Source organism: Centroberyx affinis, unplaced genomic scaffold (assembly GCF_046629955.1).
Source record: "Centroberyx affinis isolate AG114_WGS23_722 - 3 ecotype Tasmania unplaced genomic scaffold, CSIRO-AGI_Caff_v1 ptg005600l_1, whole genome shotgun sequence".
Taxonomy (NCBI): domain Eukaryota; kingdom Metazoa; phylum Chordata; class Actinopteri; order Beryciformes; family Berycidae; genus Centroberyx; species Centroberyx affinis.
In genome coordinates this window covers 1-27,328 of record NW_027282817.1, presented here as the reverse complement: position 1 = coordinate 27,328, position 27,328 = coordinate 1, and the positions used below count along the sequence as shown (strand labels likewise).

At 40.9% G+C, this 27,328-nt stretch overlaps 4 protein-coding genes and 2 non-coding genes across 8 annotated transcripts; 1 reads left to right on the top strand and 5 right to left on the bottom strand.

Annotated features, from left to right (window-relative positions):
• Nucleotides 1-2,400: 2,400 nt before the first annotated feature.
• Nucleotides 2,401-5,597, bottom strand: LOC139667533 (inactive C-alpha-formylglycine-generating enzyme 2-like). Of its 2 annotated transcripts, none has more exons than XM_071547016.1 (9): nt 5,421-5,597; nt 5,119-5,269; nt 4,911-5,025; nt 4,688-4,732; nt 3,915-4,065; nt 3,380-3,435; nt 3,206-3,290; nt 2,659-2,800; nt 2,401-2,564 (listed from the first exon to the last, which is right to left on the bottom strand). In XM_071547016.1, the coding sequence occupies exons 1-9, from the start codon at nt 5,476-5,478 to the stop codon at nt 2,462-2,464; spliced, it is 906 nt and encodes a 301-aa protein (XP_071403117.1). In that variant the 5' UTR covers nt 5,479-5,597; the 3' UTR covers nt 2,401-2,461. The 2 variants fall into 2 exon arrangements, with proteins under 2 accessions (XP_071403117.1, XP_071403118.1); XM_071547017.1 differs by having other exon boundaries at nt 5,119-5,266.
• Nucleotides 5,598-7,878: 2,281 nt separating this feature from the next.
• On the bottom strand, nt 7,879-15,065 carry cct6a (chaperonin containing TCP1, subunit 6A (zeta 1)). Of its 2 annotated transcripts, XM_071547014.1 has the most exons (13): nt 14,856-15,065; nt 14,038-14,101; nt 13,255-13,389; nt 12,796-12,969; nt 12,452-12,555; nt 12,039-12,309; nt 10,721-10,803; nt 10,404-10,500; nt 10,091-10,238; nt 9,175-9,308; nt 8,626-8,728; nt 8,384-8,456; nt 7,879-8,261 (listed from the first exon to the last, which is right to left on the bottom strand). In XM_071547014.1, exons 1-13 carry the CDS (start codon nt 14,990-14,992, stop codon nt 8,189-8,191), a joined length of 1,596 nt encoding a protein of 531 aa, XP_071403115.1. In that variant the 5' UTR covers nt 14,993-15,065; the 3' UTR covers nt 7,879-8,188. The 2 variants fall into 2 exon arrangements, with proteins under 2 accessions (XP_071403115.1, XP_071403116.1); XM_071547015.1 differs by lacking the exon at nt 13,255-13,389.
• LOC139667537 (small nucleolar RNA SNORA22) lies at nt 9,445-9,581 on the bottom strand. Its single transcript, XR_011696940.1, has one exon. It is a non-coding gene; the product is annotated as a small nucleolar RNA SNORA22 (small nucleolar RNA).
• On the bottom strand, nt 10,949-11,085 carry LOC139667536 (small nucleolar RNA SNORA22). Its single transcript, XR_011696939.1, has one exon. It is a non-coding gene; the product is annotated as a small nucleolar RNA SNORA22 (small nucleolar RNA).
• A 1,202-nt stretch (nt 15,066-16,267) lies between the features above and the next one.
• On the top strand, nt 16,268-19,578 carry LOC139667535 (phosphoserine phosphatase-like). The gene is made up of 5 exons (XM_071547019.1): nt 16,268-16,407; nt 18,114-18,248; nt 18,523-18,668; nt 18,931-19,079; nt 19,455-19,578. Exons 1-5 carry the CDS (start codon nt 16,268-16,270, stop codon nt 19,563-19,565), a joined length of 681 nt encoding a protein of 226 aa, XP_071403120.1. The 3' UTR covers nt 19,566-19,578.
• A 1,438-nt stretch (nt 19,579-21,016) lies between these two features.
• On the bottom strand, nt 21,017-27,320 carry LOC139667530 (protein NipSnap homolog 2). Its single transcript, XM_071547012.1, has 7 exons — nt 27,260-27,320; nt 25,486-25,556; nt 24,328-24,468; nt 24,150-24,181; nt 23,408-23,502; nt 22,805-22,888; nt 21,017-22,670 (listed from the first exon to the last, which is right to left on the bottom strand). Exons 2-7 carry the CDS (start codon nt 25,507-25,509, stop codon nt 22,606-22,608), a joined length of 441 nt encoding a protein of 146 aa, XP_071403113.1. The 5' UTR covers nt 25,510-25,556; nt 27,260-27,320; the 3' UTR covers nt 21,017-22,605.
• Between the last annotated feature and the right edge of the window lie 8 nt (nt 27,321-27,328).

The window sequence follows — 27,328 nt, the reverse complement described above, 5'->3', positions numbered from 1 at the left end:
AAGAAGACTTTGAAGGTGTGCAGATAGCTTGACTACTACAAGGAATGTTATTTGAAAATTTCAGTTTTGTTTGATATTACACCTAACATCACTGTTCGGTTCAATGGGATGAACATTAATTTGATTATTGAACATGTCATTTTGCATATGTGAGCCATATCATCATATATAACGATATTGAAAGTCTGTGACCCATCCACACATCAGACTGAAGTTGAATAGTCAGAGCTGCTGATGTGCAGCAGGGAGAACAGGTCTGGTCTAAATGACTGTTTGTAGACATGTGCAGGATGGTGTGAGCGGCGATGGTTGCAGCCAAGGCTCCACCTACTGTCCCAAAGCAGCAGTTCCCAGAAGGACGAGTTTCACCCTGGCATGAGGGTAAAATGAACTCTCTGAAGTAGGACGGCTCTCTGCCTTCTGAGATAACTTGACTAAAACTATGGAAGTGTTTTATTGTCAGTTACACTAATTGTTTTCCTTTTCTTTCTCTTTTACAATGCTGACTGCTGTTTTGCGTATTTTAGATTCTGTATTGTCGTTGCATATTTTGGATTAAAAGAGGAGCTCTTGCACTTGGCTGTGTATTTACTGCCTCTGTATAACTAGTGTTTCTCTGCTCCAGTGGGGAGTGGTTGGCAGTTGTTGCTGTTTGGAATTGCGGATTAAGCGTTTCCCTTCCAATCACCTGCAAGCTTGTGTGCCAAAAACGTTTGCAGTTAACACTTTGCACATTCTTTCTCGTCTTTTGCTGTGTGTGTGTGTCTGTGTGTGTGTGTGTGTGTGTGTCTTTCACGTGTGGCGGTACATAGCTCACACCTGACTTAGTGCACGTGATCCTCATCCATTACTAGATTGTTTTTTGGTTGTTGGTTTTTTTTTGTATTTTTTAGATAGGAGATTTAATCACCTTCTACAAGCAAAATTGGGGTTTTTTTATAACCTGGTCGCCTTTTTCATCTCCACCAATTGATAATCTTTTTTTTTAGTAAACAAAACATATTAATGTAGTTGGAAAACTTGTATCTTCTTATTCTTTACATAACTTTTATATGCTATTATATTATCACTTTGGGGGTGTGAAACCAACTCTTGGGGCAAAGTCTTAAGGCGTCATAGTCTGTTAGGCTGAGAGGAATTTGTTTCTGCAGGTCACAAATGTATACACACACTATTAATGCATTATACAGTAGATTCGTATCTATAGATCAATCCCACTGAAATGCAAGAGGCTGCAGTTAGGGCTCAAAGAAAGAGCCCAGGGTTGTTGATGGGTTACTAACTAACATATTTGACTTTGCCGTTTTTCCAGCCAAAATGACTTTACCTGATGTTAATTTTTTCCCATCTGTTACTTTTAGAACAAGAAAGTTGCCAGTTTTACTTTGTCAGCTCCACAAGCACAATCTCTTTGCCATTGATTGTATAATCAGATGAAAAGTACTTGTTAATGTCTTAAGAACAGCAAAAAGGCAGGCTAATATGTACATAACCTGATATTTTGACAAAGAAAATGAATGGAGACCTGATAATGCTGCTTATTTGTGGTGTTTGACACAATCGTTCCATTCCTATGAGTCCCAATTTATATCAGTCAATCCAAACTGCCGCTGAATATTCAGCCACTCATGAGAAAGTAAAGAAACGGACAAAGGCAGCATTAGAGGAGGCCATGACTAAGCCCATCAGCCCCCCCACCTCCCATTGCTATTTATAGGAAGTTCCTATTTACTCTCTGGTCACATAAAAACACACAAAAGACAGATCCCAGTGTGTGGAATGTGGAATACCAATGCTGGCAATCAGTGAGTGACCCATTTCTTCCTTTTGGTGTTGTGTGCATGCTAAAGACTTCATTACAATATTTAATGTTAAAGACACTACATGTAGGATTTTCTTATTAATATATTGCAGTGAAATTCGTCAATGAGAATTTCCAATGAGTGTTGACAGTTAAATGATCTGTGTGGGGCTTTGATTCGTTCCAATCCGGATCGTCTCTGGGTGAAATCAAAAACTCTTCTGTTATAGTGAGTTATGGACAAAAACCAGCAGGAAGGGGAGACATTAAAATGTGCATTTAGAAAAATAAAACTAGAAAACATAAACGTCAGCAGTCATTTACCACAGTTTATTTAAAAATAATATATTTACTCCAAATCTCACACTATTTACTGGTTAAATGTGTTAGCATTTTTACTTTTATCCTTTATCAAATTAATAATAAAAAAAGGTTTCCATGATGAGCTCTCCACAGGAGAAATACAGCATTTCTCTATGCTCACATGTTTGTGTCACCATCAACATTCATGTTATTATTATTCAATTGGTCCCTCTGTTTGCTCCGGTCCTCCATCAACTTCAAAGTCATCAGATCCATTAATATTATCTGATTCAAAATCTTCAGCATCAGCTCAAATGAACATCATCTTCATTCACTCACTTTTTTGTTATCTTGTTTCTACAGTTCTGTTTTCTCTTTTTTCTTCCCTTGTTTCTGTCCATCGCTGGCAGCGCACCTGAATCCCAGGTTATCGGAGGCGGAGTCAGGAGTGTTACCCATCCTACATGACACACAAACATAACCATTAGTCAGGACTATTGTGCAGTTTCTCTGGATGCTCAAACTGTGAAAATACAGTGCATCTAATAACTCGCCTGGTAGTGAGTCGTGCCTTGTGATTGGCCGATCCGTCCACAGTGTCGATCCAAGACGCACCACGCAGCACGTACATTTTATTTGCTCCAGGAAACGGTGTGGCTGTCCATTCCCATGCGTTTCCCATCATGTCATACAGTCCTGTACGAAGAATTGACTTTAATTGTGATATTAAAAGAATGCACAGTGAGGATCCAGCCTATATCAGATTTCACATGTGGTTTTGCTACGACCTAGGAAAAGGTCAATCGAGATATGAGAGCATGAATAATTCTTAAAGCTGGAAACAGAAAGTCCAGACTCTAATCTGTAATGTCTGTTTCTTGAGATTTAGAGTCTTGGTTGTTGGTCATGTTCACAAATACTGATTGAACTGTCCAACATTGTGAAAATAATAATACTAGGGTGGTTTTGGATGCTTGAAGACTAGGTGCTATGCCTGGTTTTCATATACTTGAACTGCTTGGGCTGCACTTCATGTGACTTTGAACAGCATCAAAAGTGGCCAAATAACTTGGAAGTGAGGACAGTTTGATGGAAATTTACCATAACTGTTCTGAGGAGGAAAGGCTGTGACAGGGGAGACGCCATGGTAGCCATCTTCTGCAGTGTCTCCATCTGGAAACAATCCCTAAAACATACAGGAAAATATCATATCAAAGCATGTTAGGAGGAAAACATGCTTTGCACCTCCAGTATGCATTATTTTAGTAGGCTGACCTGCCACAGGTTGGTTCGGTTCGCCTGGAACTTGTTACCCCAGGGATACGTCCTGCCTGGAACACAAGACACAAGAGAGGGATGGGAGGAGAGAAAACAAAGAAATTACCGCATCTCATCCTGAGTCTATTGCATGTCTGTTAGTGAACATGGCGCTGAGAAATAGTAGTTTCCCGTCTTTCTTCTTTGACTTCCATAAAAAGACTTCCTGCTTGTAGCAGAAAAGGCACTACTCATATTTCAGGATAAACAAAGACATTCACCAAGTTTACAAAAAATGAGGATGAGCTGCTCCCTCCATGAAATAAAACAGATGCATCAAGGTACATACAATTACTGACCGACCCTATTAAATGAACTTCAGCCATGAAGGGGAGATTGTGTGAGTACATGAAGGTGATGGTGACAGGATGAAGGACTTTTTAAGTCTTAAATCAAATTGCATGCATGAGACGGATTGTCCAAAAAGTTACACAACTCTGTATTAGAATGGCAGTACACTATAGTGTATGGTTTCAGTGTATAAACTGTGTACCCTGCAGCCCCCCGCGTGCCGCCCACTCCCACTCCTCCTCAGTCGGCAGCCTCTTCCCCCTCCAGCTGCAAAAGGCCTGGGCATCACTCCAACTCACTTGAACCACCGGGAAGTCCAGGCGCTCCCGAATGCCTGAACCGGGTCCTGCAGGCTGGACAACAGAGGGGCAAAGGAAGCCAATGGCAGCAGAAGATACACAGAAAATTAGGGATGGGACAATATATCAAAATTCAATATAAAATGACACGAAAATGTGACAATGTGTATCGTGGGGCAGAAAAATGAATTGTGATATTAGCTACATTTTATTCTGCTGTAGTAATCACATATGAGACGGTTTGTCCATCACAATTTCACAAGAACTCCATCAAAATTATATTATTTACACTTTGTAATGACATTTTTAAATTGTTGTTTACATTCTAGCAAGCCAATCCCATTTCTAGAAAGATTTGTGGCTCAAAAATAAACAAATCTGCACAGTCAGACTTTGTTGTCATCTATTAAATCGTATCTTGGTTGTATTGAATTGCGAACCCCATATCGCGTATTGAATTGTGAGATAAGCGTATCATCCCATCCCTACAGGAAATACAGGAAAAAAGGATCCAGGACACTCCAAAAAAAATTGAAAAATCATCCGTGTCCAAACAGCACACAATGTTTCTAACCTTTTAACATGAGGAGATAAGCATCATTACAGAGTTTTTTTTACTTTCACAGGTATGTGTATGACTGAAAATGGACTATGGATGCAAAACAATTGACCTCACCTGTCTCCAAAACACCCTTTCTATAGGCAGCCACCAAGGAGCAGACTGGTTGGGAAAGATGAGAAAATGAGTCAAGAGTAAAACATAGAAACCGTCATTCACCAGCTACTCTTATGGAAGACCACCGCTAACCATATAATCCATGACAAGTGTATTGTAATAGTGTATGTGTAGCAAAACAGCCAAATGTTCTGAATAAAAGTGGATTCAACAACTCTGATACCTCGATCCTCTCCGTAACTTTGCTCTTCAGCTCTTCTGACACAAAATCCTGAAACACAAAACTCCAGCCAAACGTCTCGGCTTCAGTTTTGTACTTCTGCGCTCTCACAAAGTCTCTGCGGTGGATGACAGACACCAACAGATCAGTCAATGAGTTTAAATTTATAACTGACAATCTACTGACCTAATCACAGGTTAAGCTTCTTCACCTGAAATCAGCATTTGTGACAGGGTACTTGTCTATTCTGAAGGGTCCAACTTTCACTTCCTTGGTCGGGGATTCTCCATCTCTGCCATCTGCTGCGTTTGTTCCCATGGTCATCTTTCCTCCTGGTACCTTCACCATCTCCTCTTCAGCTGCTGAGGGACAGAAAAATGGTGTCAGACTGTCACTGATGGCCACCATTTCTATATGATGTTCATTCAATGGCATACTTTGTATTGCAGTAGGTGAACAAAGCTAGTCAACATGTTAAGAAACGGCCGGTCTGGTTGTGTGATTTGTATTTACCTGCCACTAGTGCCATTAGAGACACAGCAGACATCCACAAAGCGGCTTTGACATACATCGCTGACTAGTAAATTAAACCGAACACTAATTTGACATGACAACCTTAAATATACACGTAAATGTTTAAAAGTTAACTAAAGCTAGCTCTCTCCAACTTTGATTCCATCTTTTGTCGTTTCTCGGTCGGACAATCTTCACGGTAGGACGGGAAACGGGACCAACGGTAGAAAGATTCCGTGTGAACAAACGTTCCGCGTCAACTAAAAAAAAAAAAACTTGATTGCAGTGAGCGTTGTTTTCATTTTTCTAGCTTGCAATGAAGAACGGCAACGCAAATTTTTAACACTCTATACCACATGATGCTGTAGTCTACTATAGAATCAAACAGAAACGTGCCATAGTGCTTAGTGAATCACCAAAATCTTCCCTAAATTGTAAGACAGTTGAAAATGAGAAACAAGGTCAATTAATGAAACTTCCTTGTCAGACGAACAAGATGGAGAATGTGCAATCAAACAGCAGACAATATTTGTCTAGATGGAGAGAGTAAAATAAAAAGAGTGTGAAGAATTGTTTTTATTTTTGCCAAAATGCCAAAGTCAGACAAACCTATTACTTATTAAAGATCATGTATTACCTTCCTATAATGGTTGTTGTATAGAGAGGAAAACAAGTAGCCTATAGAGAACCACCCACCTTAACAGAAACACATTTGCAAGGAGAGACATTTGTGATCCATAAATATACAGATACAGGAATACAAGTCTTCACTGAGCATCTGAGAGGACAAACACTAGTCTCACCCTGCATAGATGTAACTGGTGGGATGTTTGGTAAAAATCACCCATCAAGCCAAAAGAGTTCTCTAAATATGGAGAAAACATTCATTCTGTGTTGCCATGCAGGGACTAGAAGAACAGCAAGCTGCCCCTACCTGTTTCTGAGCTGGTATCAAATTGGCCCTCAGCCCAAACTCCTTTGATACTGGCTGGAGACCATCCAAAAGGTCTCATCACAATAAAGGAAGGTTCAGCATGTTGAAACAGACTAAACCTGAGCTCCTCAACAAAGAGGGAACCTTAAACCTCCTTGTTTCAAACGTGAAGAAAAAGAAAATAGGTCACTGTTCATTATCTTTTCTCAGCCCATGTCCTGAAAATAACAAAGGATGCTGGTGTCAAGGGATGTACAACTTGCTGTAGACAGTTATTAGATAGCAACGTAACAGATATTAAACTCCTTTCTGCATTTCACCATTTGTTCAGTCCTTTGGAGGAGAGTTGTTTGGTTCAAAACGGCAAGAAATGTAGATAATACACGTCCAACTGCAGACATCACAGCAGAGCGGATTACCAGTAGCCTACCACAACTGACACTACACACACTATAGTATCCTATGCAAAATCTATATTTGGGCAATCACCATTTCACAAACATTTCAGGCCAAAACTCAATCAAGTCCAATGTAATATTTTGTCAGAGCTGAAGACTGGTGTCAGTACCAACATTTTCCCATAGTAAATTTGTTCCTGTATGCCTCCTGCTGGCTGCTCAGACAACCTGTGGTACATACTATACCTAGAGCAAGTGTTAACTTCAGTTGGCTATGATGTGGATACAACTTCCATATATGCCACCTTTGTTAGCCTGATTGGTATCAGTTATGATCAGGGGTGGGTAGGTCTATGCTCAACACCTGGTTCAATTACTGACTACTATTGCACTTTAATGTAGAGTGCTGAGCGAATCCTGTAGAGACGACAAGATGATCTATTGCTTTAATAAGGAACATGGCAACATTACAAGATGAAATGTATTATCAAGTAATCTAGAACTAGTCAAGGGATTTTTAATAATTTGAAATATGAGGGCAAAAAAAATGTAACATGCATACACATTTTTATTACAACATTCATTAGGCCGTTTCTGTTAAAAGGCCAGTTGGTTTGTGAGTTTATGTATGAAATTCAACTGCATGTACCATTATTTTGAATGGGTTAGCCAAGATTTGTGTATATGAATAAGTCCACCCCATAGCTTGAAATAGAGAACCAAGATTCTAATCTGTAATGGTATAAAGCTGGATTTTCAATGGCAGCTGTTCCATTGACAGTGAATGTGAGACTTGACTTCATGGACGCTGTGATAGCACTTTTACTGGGAAAATGGATTCCTTTTCTAGTTTAAATAAAGTCAATTTTGAGTCCACAAAATTAGTCTCAGTCACAACGTCAGTGGAGCTGCTGCAGAAAGTGTTGCTTGATGACATCAGAAATTAGCATGTTAATTCTCCGTTTTCTAATCTTTTGAAGTTTGGTTATGTTTGCAACACTGACAAACCTGTCCAACATCATAACATGCAAATCCTGTTTTTCTTTTTAACCAACTATAATGCTGTTCACACCATACACTCATCCTTCAAAAAAAACAAAAAAAACAAACAAACACCAAAACTCACTTCAAGAGCCAAGAAAACTTTTAATGGGTAGAAACAAAACTGAGTGGCAGAGGTCAGTGCTTTTAACAAAATCTCATAAATAGACCAATCATTTTGGAGGGAGGCGTTGACAAATCCATGAAAAACCCATGAAAAAACATAACAATGATTTCTGACACACACTGTGATGGATGCCGTGATGTTGACAGTGGGCCGTCCATCTGACTGGGGTGCTTCAGCGTGCCGAGAGCGGGGAGCGCGTTGACTGAACCTTCAGGTAAACAACTATCGCTGTGCGTATGAGAACGGCCGCAGCTTCTACGGTTGACCTTTAACCTTTGAGAGACGACATTCCAGCTCGCATGATCTCATCTACCAGCAGGATGTTGCTGGCGATCACCGTGCTGGAAAAGTAACAGGGACAGACACGAAGAAAGACAGATCGGTGAGTATTGGAAACAATGCATCAAGGAAATAACTAAAATATTCTGTTTGTCCTTGGCTCTCCAGATATGACTCATCTCACCATGAATGCAGAAGCTGTTTCTTGACGCTGTAGTTATCCCACACACCCGCCTCTGCTGCCACCATGGGTTCCCCTACAAAGAAAAAAAAGAAGAAAAAAAAAGGATCAAACTCAATAACAAGCTTGCGATATAAGTGCACCATAACCCAGTAGTGCATTTTGAACACAGTGGGTTATAGGGATTAAAGAACACAAATATCTAACAGTCTTGTGAAGCAGCGTGACTGTGCAGCGGGTCTGACCTGTGCTGAGGTCCACTCCCACCAGCTGACCAGACTCCTTATACTCCGTCTGCAGCTTCACCAGGGTCTCCTGTGGGTCATAGCCAGAGTTCTGGGCCAGAACCTACAGCAGGGACAGAGGGACAAGAGCAGAGCATTATGAAATGAACAGGGGTTCTCATGAGTAGATCAACCATTTTTCCTTTCCAATTATGAACTTCAGATCAGAGGGTAACAAAGCCAGAGACTAAAATTCAGGGCTGTGATCAGGAGGACAAAGCACAAATAACTGAAGTGCTCCATTACAAATTAAAGGAAACCTGGTCAAAAAAACTCCTCAGAAAACAACAGCGTTCCTCATAAGCATCTTCTAGCAGTTAAATTATCTTATTATCAGCACTGATCTCAAGGCCACAGCTCCTTCACTCGCATCTGAATTGGCCAATTGTAACATACTGTATCTTCATTAGTAGTTTTCCACTGAGTTATGCTGAATCTTAAACAGAGCATTTTCTATTGTTTGGCTTATGCTTTATTATGCTGAGTGAGCCGCTGTGTGTGCCTCCTCACCTTGGGGATGACGAGGAGAGCATCTGCAAAGGCCTGGACTCCCAGCTGGGCTCTGCCCTTCACCTTGGGCTTGTGTTTCACCAGAGCGTCCGCCACAGCCACCTCAAACGCTCCCGCTCCAGACACGACACTGCCTGAAGACACACAGAGACAGGAGGGCTGTCAGAAACACGTACACAACTTAGGACTGCCTCAGCTCAGTAAAGGCAAGAAGCGTCTCAATGTGAGAAAAAAGATTCACTGCTGAAAACTCCTTGAGGTGGGATGCGAGTTTGTACTGATCCACTGAATACATGTAGGTGAGAAGGCAGCTCTCCTAATGCAGAGGTACAGATCAGAGTCACTGTAGCACAGACATAGGAGACCAGGGAGAGCCACATTAGCATCCTTGGGTGTTCTCTGTGCAAATGAGACCAACTACACTATACCCAATATACAAGAATATAGGAAACTATTTTAGTTATGCCAGTGGTTCTCGGGACCCAGAGACCTGCTAGTTTTCCTTCTAGCTGTCTAATCAGGGACCTGGGACACTAAGTGAATGAAATTGACTAGCCAGTAGCTCTGGGTCCCGAGAACCAGGATTTGAGAACCTCCGAGTTGTGTGATAGGGATGTTATCAGAACAAAAACAGGAGTGGAAAAAGGGCAACACGCTGTTAGAAATGAGTGGAGAACTGGTGTTCCCAAAACAGTTGAATTCAGCTGTGTGGATCCACCCTAGACTGGCCTGGGAGAAGCAGGGCGCAAAGACAACTGGAGGACGTTGAAATGGACCAATGATGTAACTGAATCATTATGAATATTGCTGCACTTAACTACAACACACTGCATAAAAAAAAATAAAAAATTGTAGCCTTTGTAGGGAGATATGAAGCCCAACGACACACACTGTAAAACTTCCTCTAGTCTCTTACCGTCTTCAATGGCATTCTTGACCGCCCGCAGGCCGTCCCTCACAGCATCTTTGATCTGTGTGAGGGTGTGCTTGTTGGGTCCCTTCACCAACAGGGTCACTGAGCGAGGGTTCCCACACTTCTCAATGAACGTGTATTTCTCCTCTCCCTGTGGAAGAGGGCGGGCAAAGAGGATTAGGGGCAATTCTGATTAACAACTGTGCCTCGGCTCTAAACAGGTGTCAGCAGACCGCATGCACTTCAAGACAAGAGGTCAAACGATCAGATTTTTTTGTCAATGAAACAGGACGGAGAAACACAGGCAGATACTCACCAGTGTGTGTTCGTAAACCAACCCAGCATGTCCCAAGCACTCTGGAGTGAGGTCGTCAACCGAGTTCATGGCAATGCCGCCACAAGCGAGGGTGAGCCTGCAAAGAAACACAGACACATATGAGTCATCATACCTTCAATTTAGTTTTTTTGCTGTGATTTTGCTCAATCCCCAAGCAGCTGTCAGGGAGCACTCTCCCAAAATTGAGCAAACACAGAATGAGAGTTGATAACAAAAGGCCTATCAACCCCAAAAATCCCATTGTCACTAAACAAAGGCAAGTGATATTTGCAACGGGGCAAACTTTTTTTTCTTACCTCTCCATGTTCCTCCTCTTCGCCCTGCGCAGGGCTACAATGCCTTCTTTGGCCAGAGCATCTAGGGAGTACGGGTCGATACCCTGCAGGATACCAAGAGAAGAAGCAAAAGGTATTAATGTGTAAAATGAATTAGAACTGAGATACAACTGCCATGTATGCTCATCAATTCAAGAACCAATTCATCATGTACTTGAACAAGCCTGAATTTTAACATAGGTAACATAAGTTTATTCTGATCCGCTGAATACATATAGGGGAGAAGGCAGCTCTCCTAATGCAGAGGTACAGATCAGAGTTACTGTGGCACAGATATAGGAGACCAGGGAGAGCCACATTAGCATCCTTGGGTGTTCTCTGTGCAAAGGACAACTTAGGTGAACGCATTTGAGCATGTGGTAACAATAAATAGAGCCTGAGTTTATTCCACTATCTATATCGGGGATAGAAAACTGCTAAAAGAAAATGTATTGAGGATACTGCTTACTTCTGTGGTAAAAGCAAAAATTAAGATTGAGCTGTCATTTTTCAGGTTCTCTCTGGATTTCAGGTTTTCTGGAAGTGCAAATAGGAGTTGTGTTTTCCTGTGGTTTCCTGTGTGTTCCTTGTGGTTTCCAGTTGTTTATTAGGGGTTCAGGCCTAAACCTGTATTGTTTCAATTAGTTTATTATTAAACTTATGACCCTTTTCCTGCCACCGTCTCTTAGTTGTCCATGTGATGGGACAAACTAGAGAGTTACAACTTTGCACCATGACAGTATTAGTCGTGAGGTAAGAATCTTTTCTCTTAAAGTCTGTGGGAAGATTTCAAGGGAAACAACCAAAGTTATAATCCTATCAATCTTTAGGCTATGCAGCAGAAATCAAATTTACTTGTTTTATTATATCTAGATCATGTACTCTATATTGCCTCAGAGTAACTTTCAGACAAGCATAGTCACAGATGAATCTTCAGAGAGACATTAAAATGTAAACAGCCTGGCGAGAGACTCTGACAATAACATTAATAGTCTCGTAAAGTTTAGGGGTTGCAGACTACTTGACATCACTGCACAGATGTTTGACTACAGACTAGAAATTACAACATTACCATCTGTCCAAATACTTCTGAATGATAAATATGAACACATAGGGCTTTATTTCTGTGACTTTCATCCAATATAGCTGAAAATAACCACATATTAAAGCTGACAGTCTGCACTTAAACCTCATGGTCAACGTTTCATTTTACATTCAGTAAGTAAAACAAAATGAAAGGAGCCAATACTTTAAGTGTGCTGATGTTCAAATAATTGTGCAGCTCACTGTATAACCATACCTTCTGGTTGATGACGACAAAGCTCTTCTCTCCATTGGGACAAACGGCGTTCTTCAGGTCGATGATTTTCTGCACGCGCTCCTCGATGAACTTCCTTTCCGCGGCCACAAGCTTCTCCCTCTCTTCAGCACTCTTGTAGAAGAAACCAGAGTTGACCTCCGTCTTTTCATACTCCAAGGAGACGTTGCAGGTCAGAACGTAAGCGTCCTCCACCCTCTTCTTCATGTCTGGGTGTCGCGCACCGTGGTCCAGCACCAACCCTCTGATCAGCCTGAGAAAGAGGCATCGTGGGATCTTAGGAGGCTATTTGGGACTTTGCCATGCCAACTTTTCTTTGGTTTGACAAATATTAAATGCAATTAAGGGATGAATTACTTTGCATTGCAAGTCTTTTGTCTTAATGAGAAACTCACTGTGTATCACTGTCAGTCTTGTGCTTCATCTCCATGATTTCCACCATGTACAGGTCGATGGGCTCATTGGGTTTGGTGATGGCCAGCACAGCGTCTACTACAGCCTGCAGACAATCAGTCATGAAACCCATCAGCAACAGAATAATCATAAATTAGGCCTACAGGAACTGGAAAATCAATCTGACTGCAATAGCACTGTTCCCAACTGGAAAAATGCTCTGTTGTGTTTAAGTATTACACAAATTTAAACAGCTAGCTGTCTTCTCTAATCTCCTTAGGTCAAGGTTCAGATGCCGGTCCCCTAAGCCCTGCATTTGCTCCGACATTTTTCCCTCGTCTCTCACCTCGGTGAGGCAGTCTGCCAGCTCTGTGTGGACCTTGGTTCTCAGGGAGGTGCGCGCTACGTTGATGAGGGTCTCTCTGTCCATTTCCCGTGTCACCTTAACCTCCTCCAGGACAGCCAAGGCCTTCTCCTTTGCCGCCTCAAAGCCCTCAGCAATGATTCTGGGATGGAGGCCCTACAAGGCAAACATCAGTTGAAGGAGTTGTCTCTTAAGACAACATTTTCAGTGTTTTGTAACATAATTATCCATTTCATTTCTAAATACTGAATCTTTACATGCATTCTCCAGAGATCCACACATCAAATCAGATAAATAATATCAACTACTTCAAGACAATTACTCATGACACAGGTGGATTAAATACGTTCACATAGACAGTACTGCTACACATCCTTGGAGAGATCAATAGACAGAGTAGTGAGTGTAGAGGTTTTTAATAGACAGGCCTCGACCTCTCACCTCTGACACGTAGAGGTCGGCCTGCTTCAGGAGTTCACCAATGATGAGAACGTTGGAGGTGGTCCCATCACCTGTGATGTCGTCCTGCGCTGTGGCAACCTTAGCAATGAGCGACGCTGTGGGATGCTGAATTTGCTGAGGGAACAAGAAGAGAAACGTTTGCAAACGCATCGGAACACCAAAAGTAAGATCTTCATTACAGGGGTTAAGCAAAAACCCTTGAGGGTGCATAAAAGAACAAATTCTTCCGGATTTTCCCCAATCATGTGATATTGCACTAGTCTGATGAATACATGTAGGGGAGGCAACAACTCTTGCAGACCAGAGCTGCAAGCTGCTTGCTGTAGCAGACATACAGGAGACCATGGCACCCTGAGGTGTCTCTGTGCAGCATGTGAAAATGCATGGATTGAAATACATCCATGCAATAAAAGCATTTTGAATGCATGCATGTTCATTGTTCAAGATATGTGAAGATAGAGAACATAAGATATGTATCATCATTTTATATGCATAATCATTTTATAATATTTTTTTTAACATATTGTGTTTTGTGGTCTATTAGGCAGTAGTTATGCATGTGTAAGTTAATTACCATTTATTATCCTATATGTTGATGTGAGAATGTGCTAGAACAGTCTCGCCACAGTATTAAATGACAGCGCCACACAATAGGGGTGTGGCTACTAATGCCTCTATTCATGACTGGACAGTAAACAGTAAGATAAAGACAAGTCGGTTGGACAAAATAGAGATACATTTCACAGTTGAACACTTCCTTACCATCTCATGTAACAAGACATTGCCGTCTTTGGTCAACTTTATGTCCCCCGCACCAGACACAAGCCTGCGGGTCGAGACAGGCAGGGATGGGTTAGGAGAGCAAAGTGAGACGGGCAGCTAGCTGGCTCGCTACAACATACAGTTTACATGGCAATGCTGGTCAACAGTTAGTAAATCAAATCTGATTTAAGACGTCTGGACTAGGCAGACAAGGCGTGACTGTTTAATATGCCCAGTCTGCTCACACAGTAACTTGTCAGACAGATTATGAAGCATTATCTCGCTGAACTTCCTTAAGCAGCAAAAAAAAAAAAAAAAAGATTTCCCCGGCCCTGTAACGTTCCGGTTCAACGAAAATCAAGACATTAGCTCCTAACTCTGAAAAAACAATAAGGCTAGGTTGGCAGAAACGAAATTTAACTAAGTGTTTCTGTGTCGTGTAGTTTAGCATTAGCACAGTCTGCTAACCGGCTGGGGCTGTCATGCTAACATTAGCTTGATTGTCAAAACGGATCATGACGATGACAAGGCAGGGCAACGTGCGCCGGGAAAATCCGTTATCCGGTTAGCAAAGGGAGGCCTAAACTGAACGACTTTATAGTTTTGTATATAAAAGTATAAAGTACGTCATATGCACGACTTACTAAATTACACAGACACATAATCAGGTGGCGAAAACAATGACTACAATGCTGCTTGCCCAAACACTCTCATTAGAAGCTAATGTTAGCTAGTTAGCGAACTAGCGAGTTAGCTTAGCAAGCGTGCTTAACAAAAGGTTCCGCTGCTGCGCATGCTGCACGGGGCTGGACGCTCACATTTTCATGGTTCCCTTAGGTCCCAGGTTACTTTTCAGCACATCTTGAAGTCCGCGGGCGGCACTGATGTTAACAGCCAGGGCGGCCTGGGCCCGGGCCACCTCTGCTTTCGGGTTCAGAGCTTTCACCGCAGCCATGGCGAAGCAGTTAGATCCAGCGAAGGGGGAAAAACTGCCGCTGGTCGGGAGTGTAGACTGCTCGGCCTCGGAAGCTCACGAGAAGGGGTGTCGGCTTCCAGAAGGCTCCAACATGTGTTCTGGTGCTGCGTTTACTGACCCCGCCTAAACTCGTACATTCCCATTTTAGGAGTTAAATACGACTTGTCGCAGGACACAGGTGCTTTTGCCTGGAAACGATATCAAATGGACCCTGTAACAAAAGTACATCTTAGTTGGCTGTTATTTTATTTTGAAAATCAAGAGCTACTTTGTGCTATAACGGTAGAATGAAGAGGTGAAATGTGCATTAGACACAAAAATAGAAACACAAGGCTATTCATAGTATTCCCATGATGTCACATGCATTTCCTACCAATATAATGCTTTACCATATACACAGCTCACTGACTGAGACTGTCATTTGATTATAATCACCTGTTATTTTCCTACCAAGATGACCGTGTGATGATGTAACAGAATACTATGAATACTAGTTGTTTACATACCATGACCAACCAATGGCATGTAATAAATAAATAAAATGCATCACATTAACAATCAGTTGACCACGGCCTCCGCCCATATCGGCAAATCAAACGCAGTCATTCTCATTATTCACCACTTTGACGGATTGTTCATTTGCGCTCAATCAGTAAAGTCTAGATTTCCGACATCACTTGAAGGCAGCATTGGTCACACCTTAAACGGCGTGCTGATTGGACGTGTCACGTTGGCCGAAATCTTTACTATGCGAGTGTCTGATTGGTTCAGACGTTTGTCAATCATAATATCCCGTGCGCTTTGAATCTTCACACAGTATTTACTGTAAATGGTAAAGCCCATGAGAAGTCAGGAAAACTATATTAGGCTGCGTTCACAGTACATAGCGTGTGTGAACGCAGAAATGCACATACCATAAAATCCTTACAATGGATTGATTTTGTGAGATTTGTTTTAAGTGTCACACAATTGAATCACTAATAGCCTACTAACATTTGACCAATATGTGTTTATGAAATCCAGCCACGTCCTTGAATATGCCTAGTTTGGTCAGTATTTGAGGAATGTGCCTGGCCCTTCACACAACACCACTACGCATTGTTCAGCATTTTCACGGATGGTCTGACACATTTATCCTGAAAAAAGCAGGAAGCCACTGCCAGTACCCACCGCTGGCTTGTAGACAGTGGACGCAACGTGAGCACGGACTCTCTTGTCTCTTTAAACTATCTCTAATTTTGGAGTCTATAAATCATGACGACGTTGGCCCCGACCAAGGACTTGTTTCGAAATGCCCAGGCTGTGTGTTTTGACGTGGACAGCACCGTGATCAGAGAGGAGGGCATCGATGAGCTGGCCCGGTTCTGCGGGGTTGGAGATGCTGTGGCGGAGATGTGAGTAAAGTCATCACCAACTGAAAGAGCAGTAGAATATCCTACTCAGGTACAAGTGCTGTACCTGATATTTTACTTAAGTACAAGTTAAAGTGCTGGTGTAAAAATCTTCTTAAGTAAAAGTGAAAAGTATCTTAAAATGGACTCAGAATAAAAGTTAGGCTACTTTTTTAGAAAAGAGATCGATATCAAATGTGACTCCATGCAACTCCAAAAGGACGAGAGGAAACTCGAGTCTTTTAATTTGGAAAAATTGGAAATTACAAAATTACGGAGCCCCTAAAGTCCCGAAAAGTTATATATTTTTTTATCTTGTGCGCACAAGTTATTTATCTTGTGGGAACACGTTATTATCTTGTGCGCACAAGATAATTAACTTGTGCGCACAAGATAAAAAAAAAGACCTTTCAGGACAAAATAAAGTGCACAAAGTAAATCCAAATTATTCTTCTATTCTTTGCTGACTGACCGTTCACTGTGAATGGCTTCACAATTTGCCACAAAACTGTCCAGTTCCTGTAGCTTATTATGGAGAGCCACAAAATCTGTGTTCTGTAATGGATGTGATTTAAATATGTAGCTAAGTATAATCCTTGAGTAAAAACGTACTTAAGTAAAAGTAAAATTACTGACTTTAAAAAATATTCAAAAGTTCAAAAAAACCTACTCAATTACAATAACGTGAGTAAATAATTAGTTACTTCCACCCTTGGTCTTCACTACTTTCTGCAGCCAAAGCTACAACCATCATATTATAGCCGTTAATACATTAATACATGTATGTTAAATTTTCTTCCACATTATTGAATTCCTTAGCTAGTGGAGTAGGCTAGTGTGTTGTGTGTAGTTGCAGTATGTAGTAGTTAAACATTGTTATATACTGTAGGTAACGTTATAGGAGGCTATTCACATTGTGGCATCTATCAGCCTGCATGGGGTTTCCTGCACATTTCAGAATTCCCTCTATCTTCATCACTTTCTCTCAGGTCGCCTAATTGATAAGATGTGATGAAACTTAAACATGAAAAGAGGCAAAAAAATAAATAAAAAAGCAAACAAAATGAAAAGCAAAACGAGATTCACTCAGTTTATTTTCAGTGAGATACAGTCACCCCAGATAACAACAAAAGATTGAAAGGGGGGTTGTTGAATTTATGGCCTGGCAGGAATTTGCAAAACAAAGCTCACCAGATAAGCAAGTGGATCTCTTACTGCTCCCCAAAAGGCACAAATATTTGGACAGTCTGCTAAAACTGGTCTTTGTTTTTCTATAAATCTATCTAATTTGTATTTCATATCAAAAGATACAGACTGCCCAGGCTCAATTTTTTCCATTTGTTGACTAATTGGCTTCATAAAGGGGAATATCACTAAATTCCACTAAATATGTGATTCTTATATTCTAATACAGTCAGGGAAAGATGTAAAAAAGACTGCATAAAATCCATGATGATTTTCTGGGGATCAGGATAGATTTTCATAAAAAAAATAGTAAGTCTATAAAAACTGCCTCCATGGCTTTCTCATGGAGGACAAATCCCCAAATCAAAAGCTGGCAGTTTTACTTCTGCCCCATAGGCATCTTAAATGCAAATGAGATGAGTCTACTTTTGACTGTTGAACACATTTTGGTCCCACTGTGTGAGGCAAATTCAAATCACCTATAACAGTGTTGAAGTTAAGTATGAATCTTTTTAAACTCACAGGACTCGGCGGGCCATGGGAGGGTCAGTCACCTTCAGAACCGCACTCTCAGAGAGACTGTCAATCATCCGCTGCTCCAGAGAGCAAGTTAACAAACTCATCACCGACCACCCGCCTCACCTCACCCCCGGTATCAAGTGAGTGTGTTTTAATGTGGGAAGGCAATGTGTCTTTTCTATGGCCAGTCCCACAAGTTTTAACAGTTTGTATTTTAATCGATTTCCAAATCCAATTTCCATTTCCAAATGTTTTTAGATTTGACAGAAATCAAAATCACAATCATTTACTCACCAAGTACATACAATAAATACACATACAAGGAATTTGACATAAGTAGCTAACTGCAAAAGATGTGAATAAACTCTTGGTATACTGACTGACTGACTGATTGACTGACTGACTGGTCATCAGGGAGCTGGTTGACCGACTGCACCAGAGAGGAGTGAAGGTGTTCCTGATTTCTGGAGGCTTCCGCTGCATTGTGGAGCATGTGGCAGCTCAGCTTGGCATTCCTGCTCACCATGTCTACGCAAACCGACTGAAGTTCTACTTTAACGGTGAGTAGAGACAGTAAAAAGACACTACAGACAGCCCCAATATTGGAAGATGCAGAGGAGAGAGAGAGTGCCAGAGCATGAGAGACTTGGAGTAGGGAGAAAAGAGTTTATTATTTGGAGAAAAATGCTGCAGAATAAGTTAGTCTATCAAAAGAGCCGTTTTTCGATCAATAACGTGTTTGTTTTGTATGGAGCAGATTGTGCTGATTGTGTGTGTATGTTTGTGACTGACTGGTGCGTTGTGTTTGGTCCCGGTGTTCAGGCGAGTACGCGGGGTTCGATGAGTCCCAGCTCACTGCAGAGTCAGGGGGGAAAGGAAGAGTGGTGGCCCTTCTTAAGAAAACCTACAGCTTGCAGAGAGTTGTTATGGTTGGGGATGGAGCCACTGACATGGAGGCATGTCCACCGGCTGTAAGAGTGAACACATGCAACACACACACACACCATACTTACCCTGCATAGCATTGGGACCAATACACACACCATCTTGCAGAAGTGGATTAGGGCCACATGTGAAAAATCTGAGTTCTGAGACTCAGAATCTCAGAATTTTGAGAACAAAGTTAGAATTCTGAGATTAAAGTCAGAATTCTGATTTCAATCTCAGAATTCTGAGAATACAGTCAAAATTCTGAGGGGAAAAAAGTCAGTTAATCTCAGATCTCAAATATATTTTTCACATGGCCCTAATCCTCTTCTGCATCATCTGCTTCTCCTGAATACTAAATGCATTTCTCAAGCCACAATTTCCATTCACTTGAATTTTCTTTTTTTGTTTCTTGCCAGGATGCTTTCATCGGCTTCGGGGGCAATGTGGTGAGGCATCAAGTGAAGGAGAATTGTTTGTGGTACGTCACGAGTTTCACTGAACTGCTGAGGGAGCTGGAGAAGATATGAAGCCACAGCCTGCCTGATGAAAGCTCACATCTGTTAATCTGTCACCACTAGCATCGTAAAATGTGCTGCTCTTTCCCTATCAGTTTTCAATAAGGTAGTAAGGATTCAAAAAGAAATATTACCTTTGTATATCAAGGTGAATGTATTTTTTCAGTAAACTGTTTTTTTTATTTGGTAAAAGACTCAGACGGCTGTTTGTATACAACAGGAATTACTGCCTTATAAATTGACTGTAAAGTAAGATGTATCAGTATATGGAATGGAAATATTTTGTCAGATGTTGAATGAACAATGACCACAGCTGGAGACTTTATCAGAAGGTGGAAGGAACTCTGAAACACAACAGACTCATCCTCTGTTCAGGAGGCAGTGCTCCTTGACCTAAGTTAGAAAGCTCTGCAGTGGCATCGCTCCATGGATGGATGAGATCCGTCCTGAAACATCTCTTCAATATTGTGTGGATTTCGGGAATAGCACATCTGTACTGGCAGACAAGTCGCAATTTTTTTTTTTTTACAAAAAGAAAGAGACTAGAAGGGTGTGTTCCAGTTATTGAGGGCCACACTGCTCAGCTTCTCTGGGAAAGCCTATACCAAGGTGCTGGAATGGAGACTGCCTCAGATCCAGAAGGAACAAGAAGGATTTTAGCCTGGTCTTAGATCAGCTGATCAGCTTTTTTTCTCCCTCTTTCAGATAATCAAGGGGTCATGGGGTTTTTTGGTTTTGTAAAAGGCCTGTGACCGTGTTCCCCAAGGTGTCCTGTGGGACGTGCTGCAGGAGTGTGGGGTGCTGGGGCTGCTGCTGTGAGGCATTGGGTCCGTCCTTATACAAGCAGCTGAAATGACAGTTGAAGTGGTTCAGGCACTTGGTAAGGATGCACTGCCCCCCCTCCACCCTTTAATATTGGGCACAGCCAACTGAGAGGAGGCCCCAGGGCGGAGGAGGGAGGGAGGGAGGAGCTGGCCTGGGGAGCCGCCAGGGGGAGCTGGAGGCAGTTGCTGGGTTGAAGGATTATCTGGGCTGCTCTTCTTCAATGGATAGATGGATAAAGAGAAATAGAGTCAGAGTTATTGCATTTTTGCCCCCCTGGCCTGCTTCAAAAACTTTCTTTCATTTTAAGGAAGACCAGGGTGCTGAAATGTTGTGCAATAAATCTTCCAAATCTTGCCAAACTCTGCAGACTCAATTTCTCTTTATTACTTCTTCCTGCACCTGTAATATAGCCTTTTTGGATGTGCATGTTCTATTTTTTTCTGTCATGGATGGATGAATAAACAATATGATGCAGCTATCCAAAGAGCTGCACCAAGAGCTTGAAATGGCTCAAATCTTTATCTTTAGCCAAGAGCTGTGTGATATAGTCACCCTGCAAGCCATGAAGTAAACTGGATCATCCAATAATTTCAAATGTGAGATTTAGTAGAGCCAGAGACAAAACCCACTTTTTCATTTTCATCAGAAGTTTAATATGTACAACTAATCTTATTAAAGCACTGCATTTCACATTTACCACATTGAGATATTATTCCTCTCCTGTCCACCTGTTTATCAACACAAGATAGTTATAGAATTCCCCGCTTCATTTACAAATAAATGATTGACCGTATCTCTGCCTTGGTCAATAAGCCCACTATGTATATCTACAATCTGACCATTTAAAAAAAACATTCATCTCAGTTATAGCACACAATCACCTGGTTGGCATGAAATTATCTGACTGATGATATAGGGATGAGCCAAACCGGTCAGTGTACAGCAGTTTGTAGATACTGATTAGTTCTGCTTAAGTCAAAATCAAAAACAGTTTTTTAAACATTTGTCAAGAATCCTCTTATCCCCCTCTCCATAGTTGGAAGAGTCAGAAGCGTGATCTCAAAGTTAGAAAACAAACTACAGATGTGGTCAGTTTCACAGAGGAGATGCAGGCTGACAAAGGACTCCTGCAGGAGATTCAGAACAATTTCACCGGAAAACCGGATACTATTTTCATAATATCCTGTGGGGATGTTGTCGACTTGGACAAGAATGAAAGGACTGCGCTCTAGTTCAAATTCCACCTTCCTGCTCTGTACACCTGACAAGTCTGACACTCTGTGGTGTGTTTTGTGAACTTCAACTTGTCCATCCAACTGATTCTGAACCACAGTTATGAACCAGAATCAGCCGGTTGGATCAAAATCATGTGAGTGGAAGGGGATGTTTTCTGGAATGGAAACCAGATTAAATACTTTTACTGAAGACAAGGATATGGTATCTCCAGACATCTGTGGCCCTTAAGGGCATAAGCCATCATCTCTGTGAATCAAAATCAATCAATTTGTAAACAGCAAGCTAGTCTTTGTAAAACTGACCATCACCTGAAACAGACAGTTAACTTTCTTAAGAAGCTTATCCAATTTATAACAAACTGAGAGTCCTTAGTCCATCAAAAAAGGCCCCGGACTCAGTGTTTTAGTTTGTGAGATACTGGAGGCAGAATTTGAAAGCATTTATCAATGCTAGTGCAGCAGGGCTAAAATTGATTTGTAAGAAATATCATCCATGACATAATTTTATACAAGACCATAAGGATTTCCAAGAGATGGTTTTCGCCCATTTATTCACATCCTCTACACAGTATCTCAATAACCAAAAACAGAGGTGCAAGTGGTTTTTAGATCATCATAAAATCAGACAAGCTTCTTAAAATCTGACCCTTAAATGATGGAGATGATGAAGAGGAGGAAGAGTCAAATAATTTCATCTACACACAGCACATTTATGGATCAGTAAAAAAGTAACTGCTGTAACAGATAACGGTCTTTGTGATAATATTTTTGACCTTATCACCTGTAATAAGACATTCTAGGCCCACACAGAAGGGGAGTAAAGAAATCAAGAAAGAAGAAAACAGAAAAAACTGAAGTGACATGTTGATGTTGCGCTGAAATCCCTGGCAGTGCACACTCCGATAGTTGATTACACTCTCTATGGATCAGTGTGGTAGTTAGCTGTGGTTGTTGAGAGTTTGTTGGAGTTTCCCCTGGGTGTTGGCGGGGGGTTACTTCAAGGGTGAACTCTTCATGGGAATCATTATTCTAGACTCCATGTGCTGAATAAGAGGAACTGTGGAGGGGGGGGGGGGGAACAATGGGTCAAAGTCAAGCAAAACATCTCTGTGTCGTTCTTTCATGTGGATAAAAAGAGAGAAAGGCAAAGAGAGGGAGGACCAGAGAGTAAAACAAAGACAACCGGCTTACCTGTGTAATAAACAACCTCATCCCAGCCTTCGTGCTGCCAGGCTGCGTTTCTGGTGTCTTCTCTTGACTGAAGATCTTTGTAAGCTGAGATGAAAACAAAATTGATATGGTTGCTTGCTTTGAATTGAACAGACAGATTTACTTTTTGCTCACAAATTGACTTTTGCATGAACTTCATAGAGATCATTTCCATGATCTAAAATGTATGTTCTTCATATGTTGGCACTGGTACTTGGTTGAGAAAATGTCTAAACTCCATAGATGCAACAAGCTGTGACAAGTAATTAGATAAATACATTTGGATAAATATTTGCTGTAGAGTGATCCATTCCCCAAATTTTCCTGCATGGACCAAAACTCTCAAAACACCATGATACTCCAAGAAAGGCCGTGAAAACGTAGGAACCATGTGTATTTTATTTATTTAACCTCTATTTTACGAGGAAGTCCCATTGAGAAACAATTTCTCTATTACAAGGCAGCCCTGGGCAAGAGGCAGCACTGATAATAAAAAAAACACAAAAATTTAAAAACACAAACAGCACACTAGTAACAAACATAAAACAATGACATTTAAAACATGAAATAAAAAATAAAACCTACCCCATAGGTGGTGAACCATGTAGAGACTTCCAATCTGTGAGAAAAAGCCTCCCACTGCCTCATGGTTCTGCTGGCGAAACTCGATGGCGCGAGCCCTGCAGAGCACAGGGAACTCAAGTTACATGACAAAAAACAGCTATATCAGCTTGTTACTGAGGGTTTGTGTTTGTTGTAAATTACAAGCATGATTTTGTGGACACTGTAGTCCAAATTAAATTGCCATTCACTGATAACCCAATCATTTCCATCCCATTATGTGCAACATGTTCTGTTTTCCCCCATATTCTAATCCATCAGTTCAAAACATCAAATCTTGATGTTCCACTCACATTTTTTTTTTAACCTTCCCTGCATTTTTTTATTTGATTACATTACCAGCTAATTTCCCAGTCATTGTATGGTTTGTTAGATTTGGTATATGATAAATAAACAGCATATTGGTCAATTATGCTCGACTTTTAAAAATGATCTTCATCCGCTCATGCTTATGAGTCATGCATAGATTGTGTAGGCAAGAGGTACCGTTCACTCATATTCATCTTCTACAATCTGTAAAGGCAATAATATAGTAGTAAGGGACATTTTTAAAAAATGGTACAAAATAATGGCAGCTCTACTATAACCAGATAACCAGGAGAAAGCTTGTGAGCTTGTCATTTTGAGTATGATACTGCACAATTTTAATAAAAGTCTGAGGACCTACTCAAAAAACACAAATGAATACAAGAAAATTTTGCCTTACCAGTAATTTCCCCACTCGATCATAGTCCCTGGCTGAGAAAAAAAAGATGAGAAGAAGGGAGAGAAGTGGAAAATAAGTAGTCTGGTCGCTTGCATATAAACAGAGGAAGCAGGTAAATTAACTGTGGAAAAAGAGGAGCAACCTGAGGACACAGACGGAGATAAAAAGATGTGTTTACCCTGAGTTGGTATGAGCGGAGCTCGTAGATATTGGGTCCTGGACGGGGCACCGGCTCATTCCAGAAGCTGAACTCCAGCAGCAGCTGGTTCCTGCGGGACAGCAGCATCTTCCCCCTCTCATTTCTGTAGTCCATAAACTCCTAAAGCAAGGAGGAACATCAGAAACAAGTTACTCAGCAAGCTGGGGTAAGCCCACCAATACTCGTCAGCCATACTGATTACAGAATATCAACTGAGATCAAGAAATTTTAGGACTGGAGAGGATTAAAATTTTAAACAGCTGAAAAATCACTTGTTCCCAGCAGAAGGCATGATAATCTGCAGAAAGCTAGAAAAGAGACAGGCAACTTTGATGGTAGTGGGAGACAAAAATTCTGTTGTCCATTTGGGGGCTTGCATCCTACACCAACACCCACAAATCACATTTTGCATTATCCAATATATTCAATTTTGGGGGAATAAGTATGAATTTAGTTATCAAGAGCTTCACAAGATCTGGAAGGCTTAAATCATCTTCTGTGTGAGAGTGTGTATGTTACATAGACCACCATTCATGACTGAAAACATGTGATATATGAAAAATGTTATGTTCAGACTAATTAAAAAGGAATTTGCTTCAGTAACCTACTGATATGTGAGCAATAACTGCTTAATTTTGAACAGACAGAGTAAAGCATTTTAGTTGCAAACTGAATAATCTCTATTAAGGCAGGTAAAATGGTTATTTAATTACAAAAATTATACTTGACCTTCATTCTGAACCATGTTATGTTTCCTCTTAAAGACAGTGAAAATGAAAATCGGTGAAAAAAAAACATCTTTAAAGACTTAGGACCCAAAAACCTCCCTAACTTGTGACTTCATGTCCCTCTTGTACCTTTGAAGCAGATTAGACCGACAAAGAGCCTAACGGTTTAAGTAAGAATGGGACAAAAACTCCAGTAACCTGTGTTTATACACTTGTATTTGTGTAAATAAAATTTCCAAAAACACCAAATAGTGTTGAAAAATCAGATTAAACTGATTCAAGCACCAAGTCCCATTGCTACACATAGGTGGGAAATTGGTCTGAGGATCATATTTAAGGGGTGCTCTGCCAAAGGTGGCCCACAGGTCACCAGTTGCCAATTAGCTGCACTACATGGACCACCCCATACCTTATTCTGCCTGAGTTTGTTCATGACTTCGGTGAGGGCCGGGTATCCTCCCCGGTATCTCCACAGGTGAACTAGGATACAAGGAGCAGAAGAGCGAAAATGAATGTGGCTCTCTCATATCATTTATACATCTTGGCGGGTCTGCATTTCCTAGGGGGGAAGATAGTCTTACACTGAGTATCAACAATTATATTTTTAGCGTTTATTTAACCTTCTAGATCTCCAGTGGCCTTGAGGGTGAATTCTAGTGTATCAGCCATGAACTCTAGCCCATTTCTGTAGGTAATTTCAACATTAAAACAAAGTATGTGACCACTAAAATTATATCCACTTAAGTGAGAGATTCTAATCAAGAAAGTTTGTTGTGAAATAACCACAGGCTACCATTTAAAAATATCAGCATTTAGTAAAATGGATGAGACAACACACGCTATTCATGATCCCATCCAACAATGTAATAAAAACATGTACTTTCGTACTTTGCAGCAAGTCTGCTGACTTGGTTATATAACATGGAGCTCAACAAAGAAGAGTGAGTAAATATGAACCTCCTGGAGCGTTCTTCAAGATCATACTTGAGTAACACCAAGATGGATTCATATACATCAGGACTGTCAAAATGTCACTGGATTGATGTCCTCATCAGCATGAAAGCTGCTTTGTCAAAACTAAACCTGTGAACATTCACATAACTACGGACACCTGGCAGCTCTGAATCATTAACATTCCCACATGGGCTTGAACCTGGAACTTCCACTATTATATATCGAGGTTTTCATTTAAAATATTTCTACCTGGTAAAAAGGGAAAAGTGAGAAAAAAAATCTTCCCGTTAAAACAAACCATCTCTCTCTTGATGTACCGTAGCAGTACAACCACGATCAGGCAAGTTTACCTCTAATACACTGACAAAAGTTAATCATATAGTCCAAAATACACAGAGTAAACATCAGCTAAACCCGATCCATAACAGAAACCCCACTGAGACAAAGAGATGGACATTTATTTTTGACAAAACATCTCTGGCAGTATAATCTTTAACGAAAGAAGACTAACTTAGCAGGACTAAGACTGCGGGTCCCATGATCTAGATAAATCATATTTGAAGAAATAACTAATCTAACTTAAATCTATTAAACAACTAACTTCGCAGGACTTGCCAAAAATGACAACCATCTTTCACAGAGTACGGTTGTCATATTTCCTATGAAACAACGTCTCTCTGTACATATTATAATCTTCTACATTTTCAGAGTGTACAGTTCATTACTTGTGTTATTTATATAGCCTTTTGCCTTATCTTTATCAAGGTTACCAATATTTCAAGACAGCTCTGTAACATTAGAGGCAGGTTACAACTGGGGAATGACAAATGTCACCACAAGGACAAATGGACAGCAGCCAGAGAATGTGCAATTCAGTCATGGCTATAATTAACTAAAACGTAAAGGCAGAGAAAGTGGCTGTTAGTGTTACTGGGTAGGAGAGCAACTGCAAGAGTCTTAAAGAATGAATTGAAAATGAACTGAAAAAACTTAGTCTGTGACTAAGTCCTTCAAAGCGAAAATAGAAATGAAACTGTGTGTGCAGTTTCAAAATCCTCACAACTCATTCTAATCCCCCAGCAGCAGCAACCTGGAAGAAGGAGTGTTTTGTGGAGGTTTGTGTCATTCATAAGCAAGGTTATTGCTTGCATGTGAATCCTTGAGAAGAAATGTATAAGATTATTGCTAATGTGTCTGTTTAGACATGGACCTCGAGGGTAAACTCTTACCTGCCTGATCCTGCTCTCCGTACCATGTGTTCCAGGTGCCCACTAGCTCACAAGGGTAATGAGGGTCGG

Excerpts from the sequence above, each read along its gene's own strand:
- LOC139667530 (XM_071547012.1), bottom strand. The coding sequence starts at position 25,509 with ATGAACAAACTCAGGCAGAATAAG. Across the intron at positions 24,182-24,327 it reads TCCGCTCATACCAACTCAGG|CCAGGGACTATGATCGAGTG; the intron begins GTAAACACATCT and ends TTTTTTTCTCAG. Across the intron at positions 22,671-22,804 it reads TGAGGTTGTTTATTACACAG|TTCCTCTTATTCAGCACATG; the intron begins GTAAGCCGGTTG and ends CCCCCTCCACAG.
- cct6a (XM_071547014.1), bottom strand. The coding sequence starts at position 14,992 with ATGGCTGCGGTGAAAGCTCTGAACCCGAAAGCAGAGGTGGCCCGGGCC. Across the intron at positions 10,804-12,038 it reads TTGTCGTCATCAACCAGAAG|GGTATCGACCCGTACTCCCT; the intron begins GTATGGTTATAC and ends GGTATCCTGCAG. Across the intron at positions 8,729-9,174 it reads CTCTCCTCGTCATCCCCAAG|GTTCTGGCCCAGAACTCTGG; the intron begins GTGAGGAGGCAC and ends TCCCTGCTGTAG.
- LOC139667533 (XM_071547016.1), bottom strand. The coding sequence starts at position 5,478 with ATGTATGTCAAAGCCGCTTTGTGGATGTCTGCTGTGTCTCTAATGGCA. Across the intron at positions 4,066-4,687 it reads AAAGGGTGTTTTGGAGACAG|CCTGCAGGACCCGGTTCAGG; the intron begins GTGAGGTCAATT and ends TCTGTTGTCCAG. Across the intron at positions 2,801-3,205 it reads TCCTCCTCAGAACAGTTATG|GACTGTATGACATGATGGGA; the intron begins GTAAATTTCCAT and ends TTCTTCGTACAG.
- LOC139667535 (XM_071547019.1), top strand. The coding sequence starts at position 16,268 with ATGACGACGTTGGCCCCGACCAAGGACTTGTTTCGAAATGCCCAGGCT. Across the intron at positions 18,249-18,522 it reads CACCTCACCCCCGGTATCAA|GGAGCTGGTTGACCGACTGC; the intron begins GTGAGTGTGTTT and ends ACTGGTCATCAG. Across the intron at positions 18,669-18,930 it reads ACTGAAGTTCTACTTTAACG|GCGAGTACGCGGGGTTCGAT; the intron begins GTGAGTAGAGAC and ends CCCGGTGTTCAG.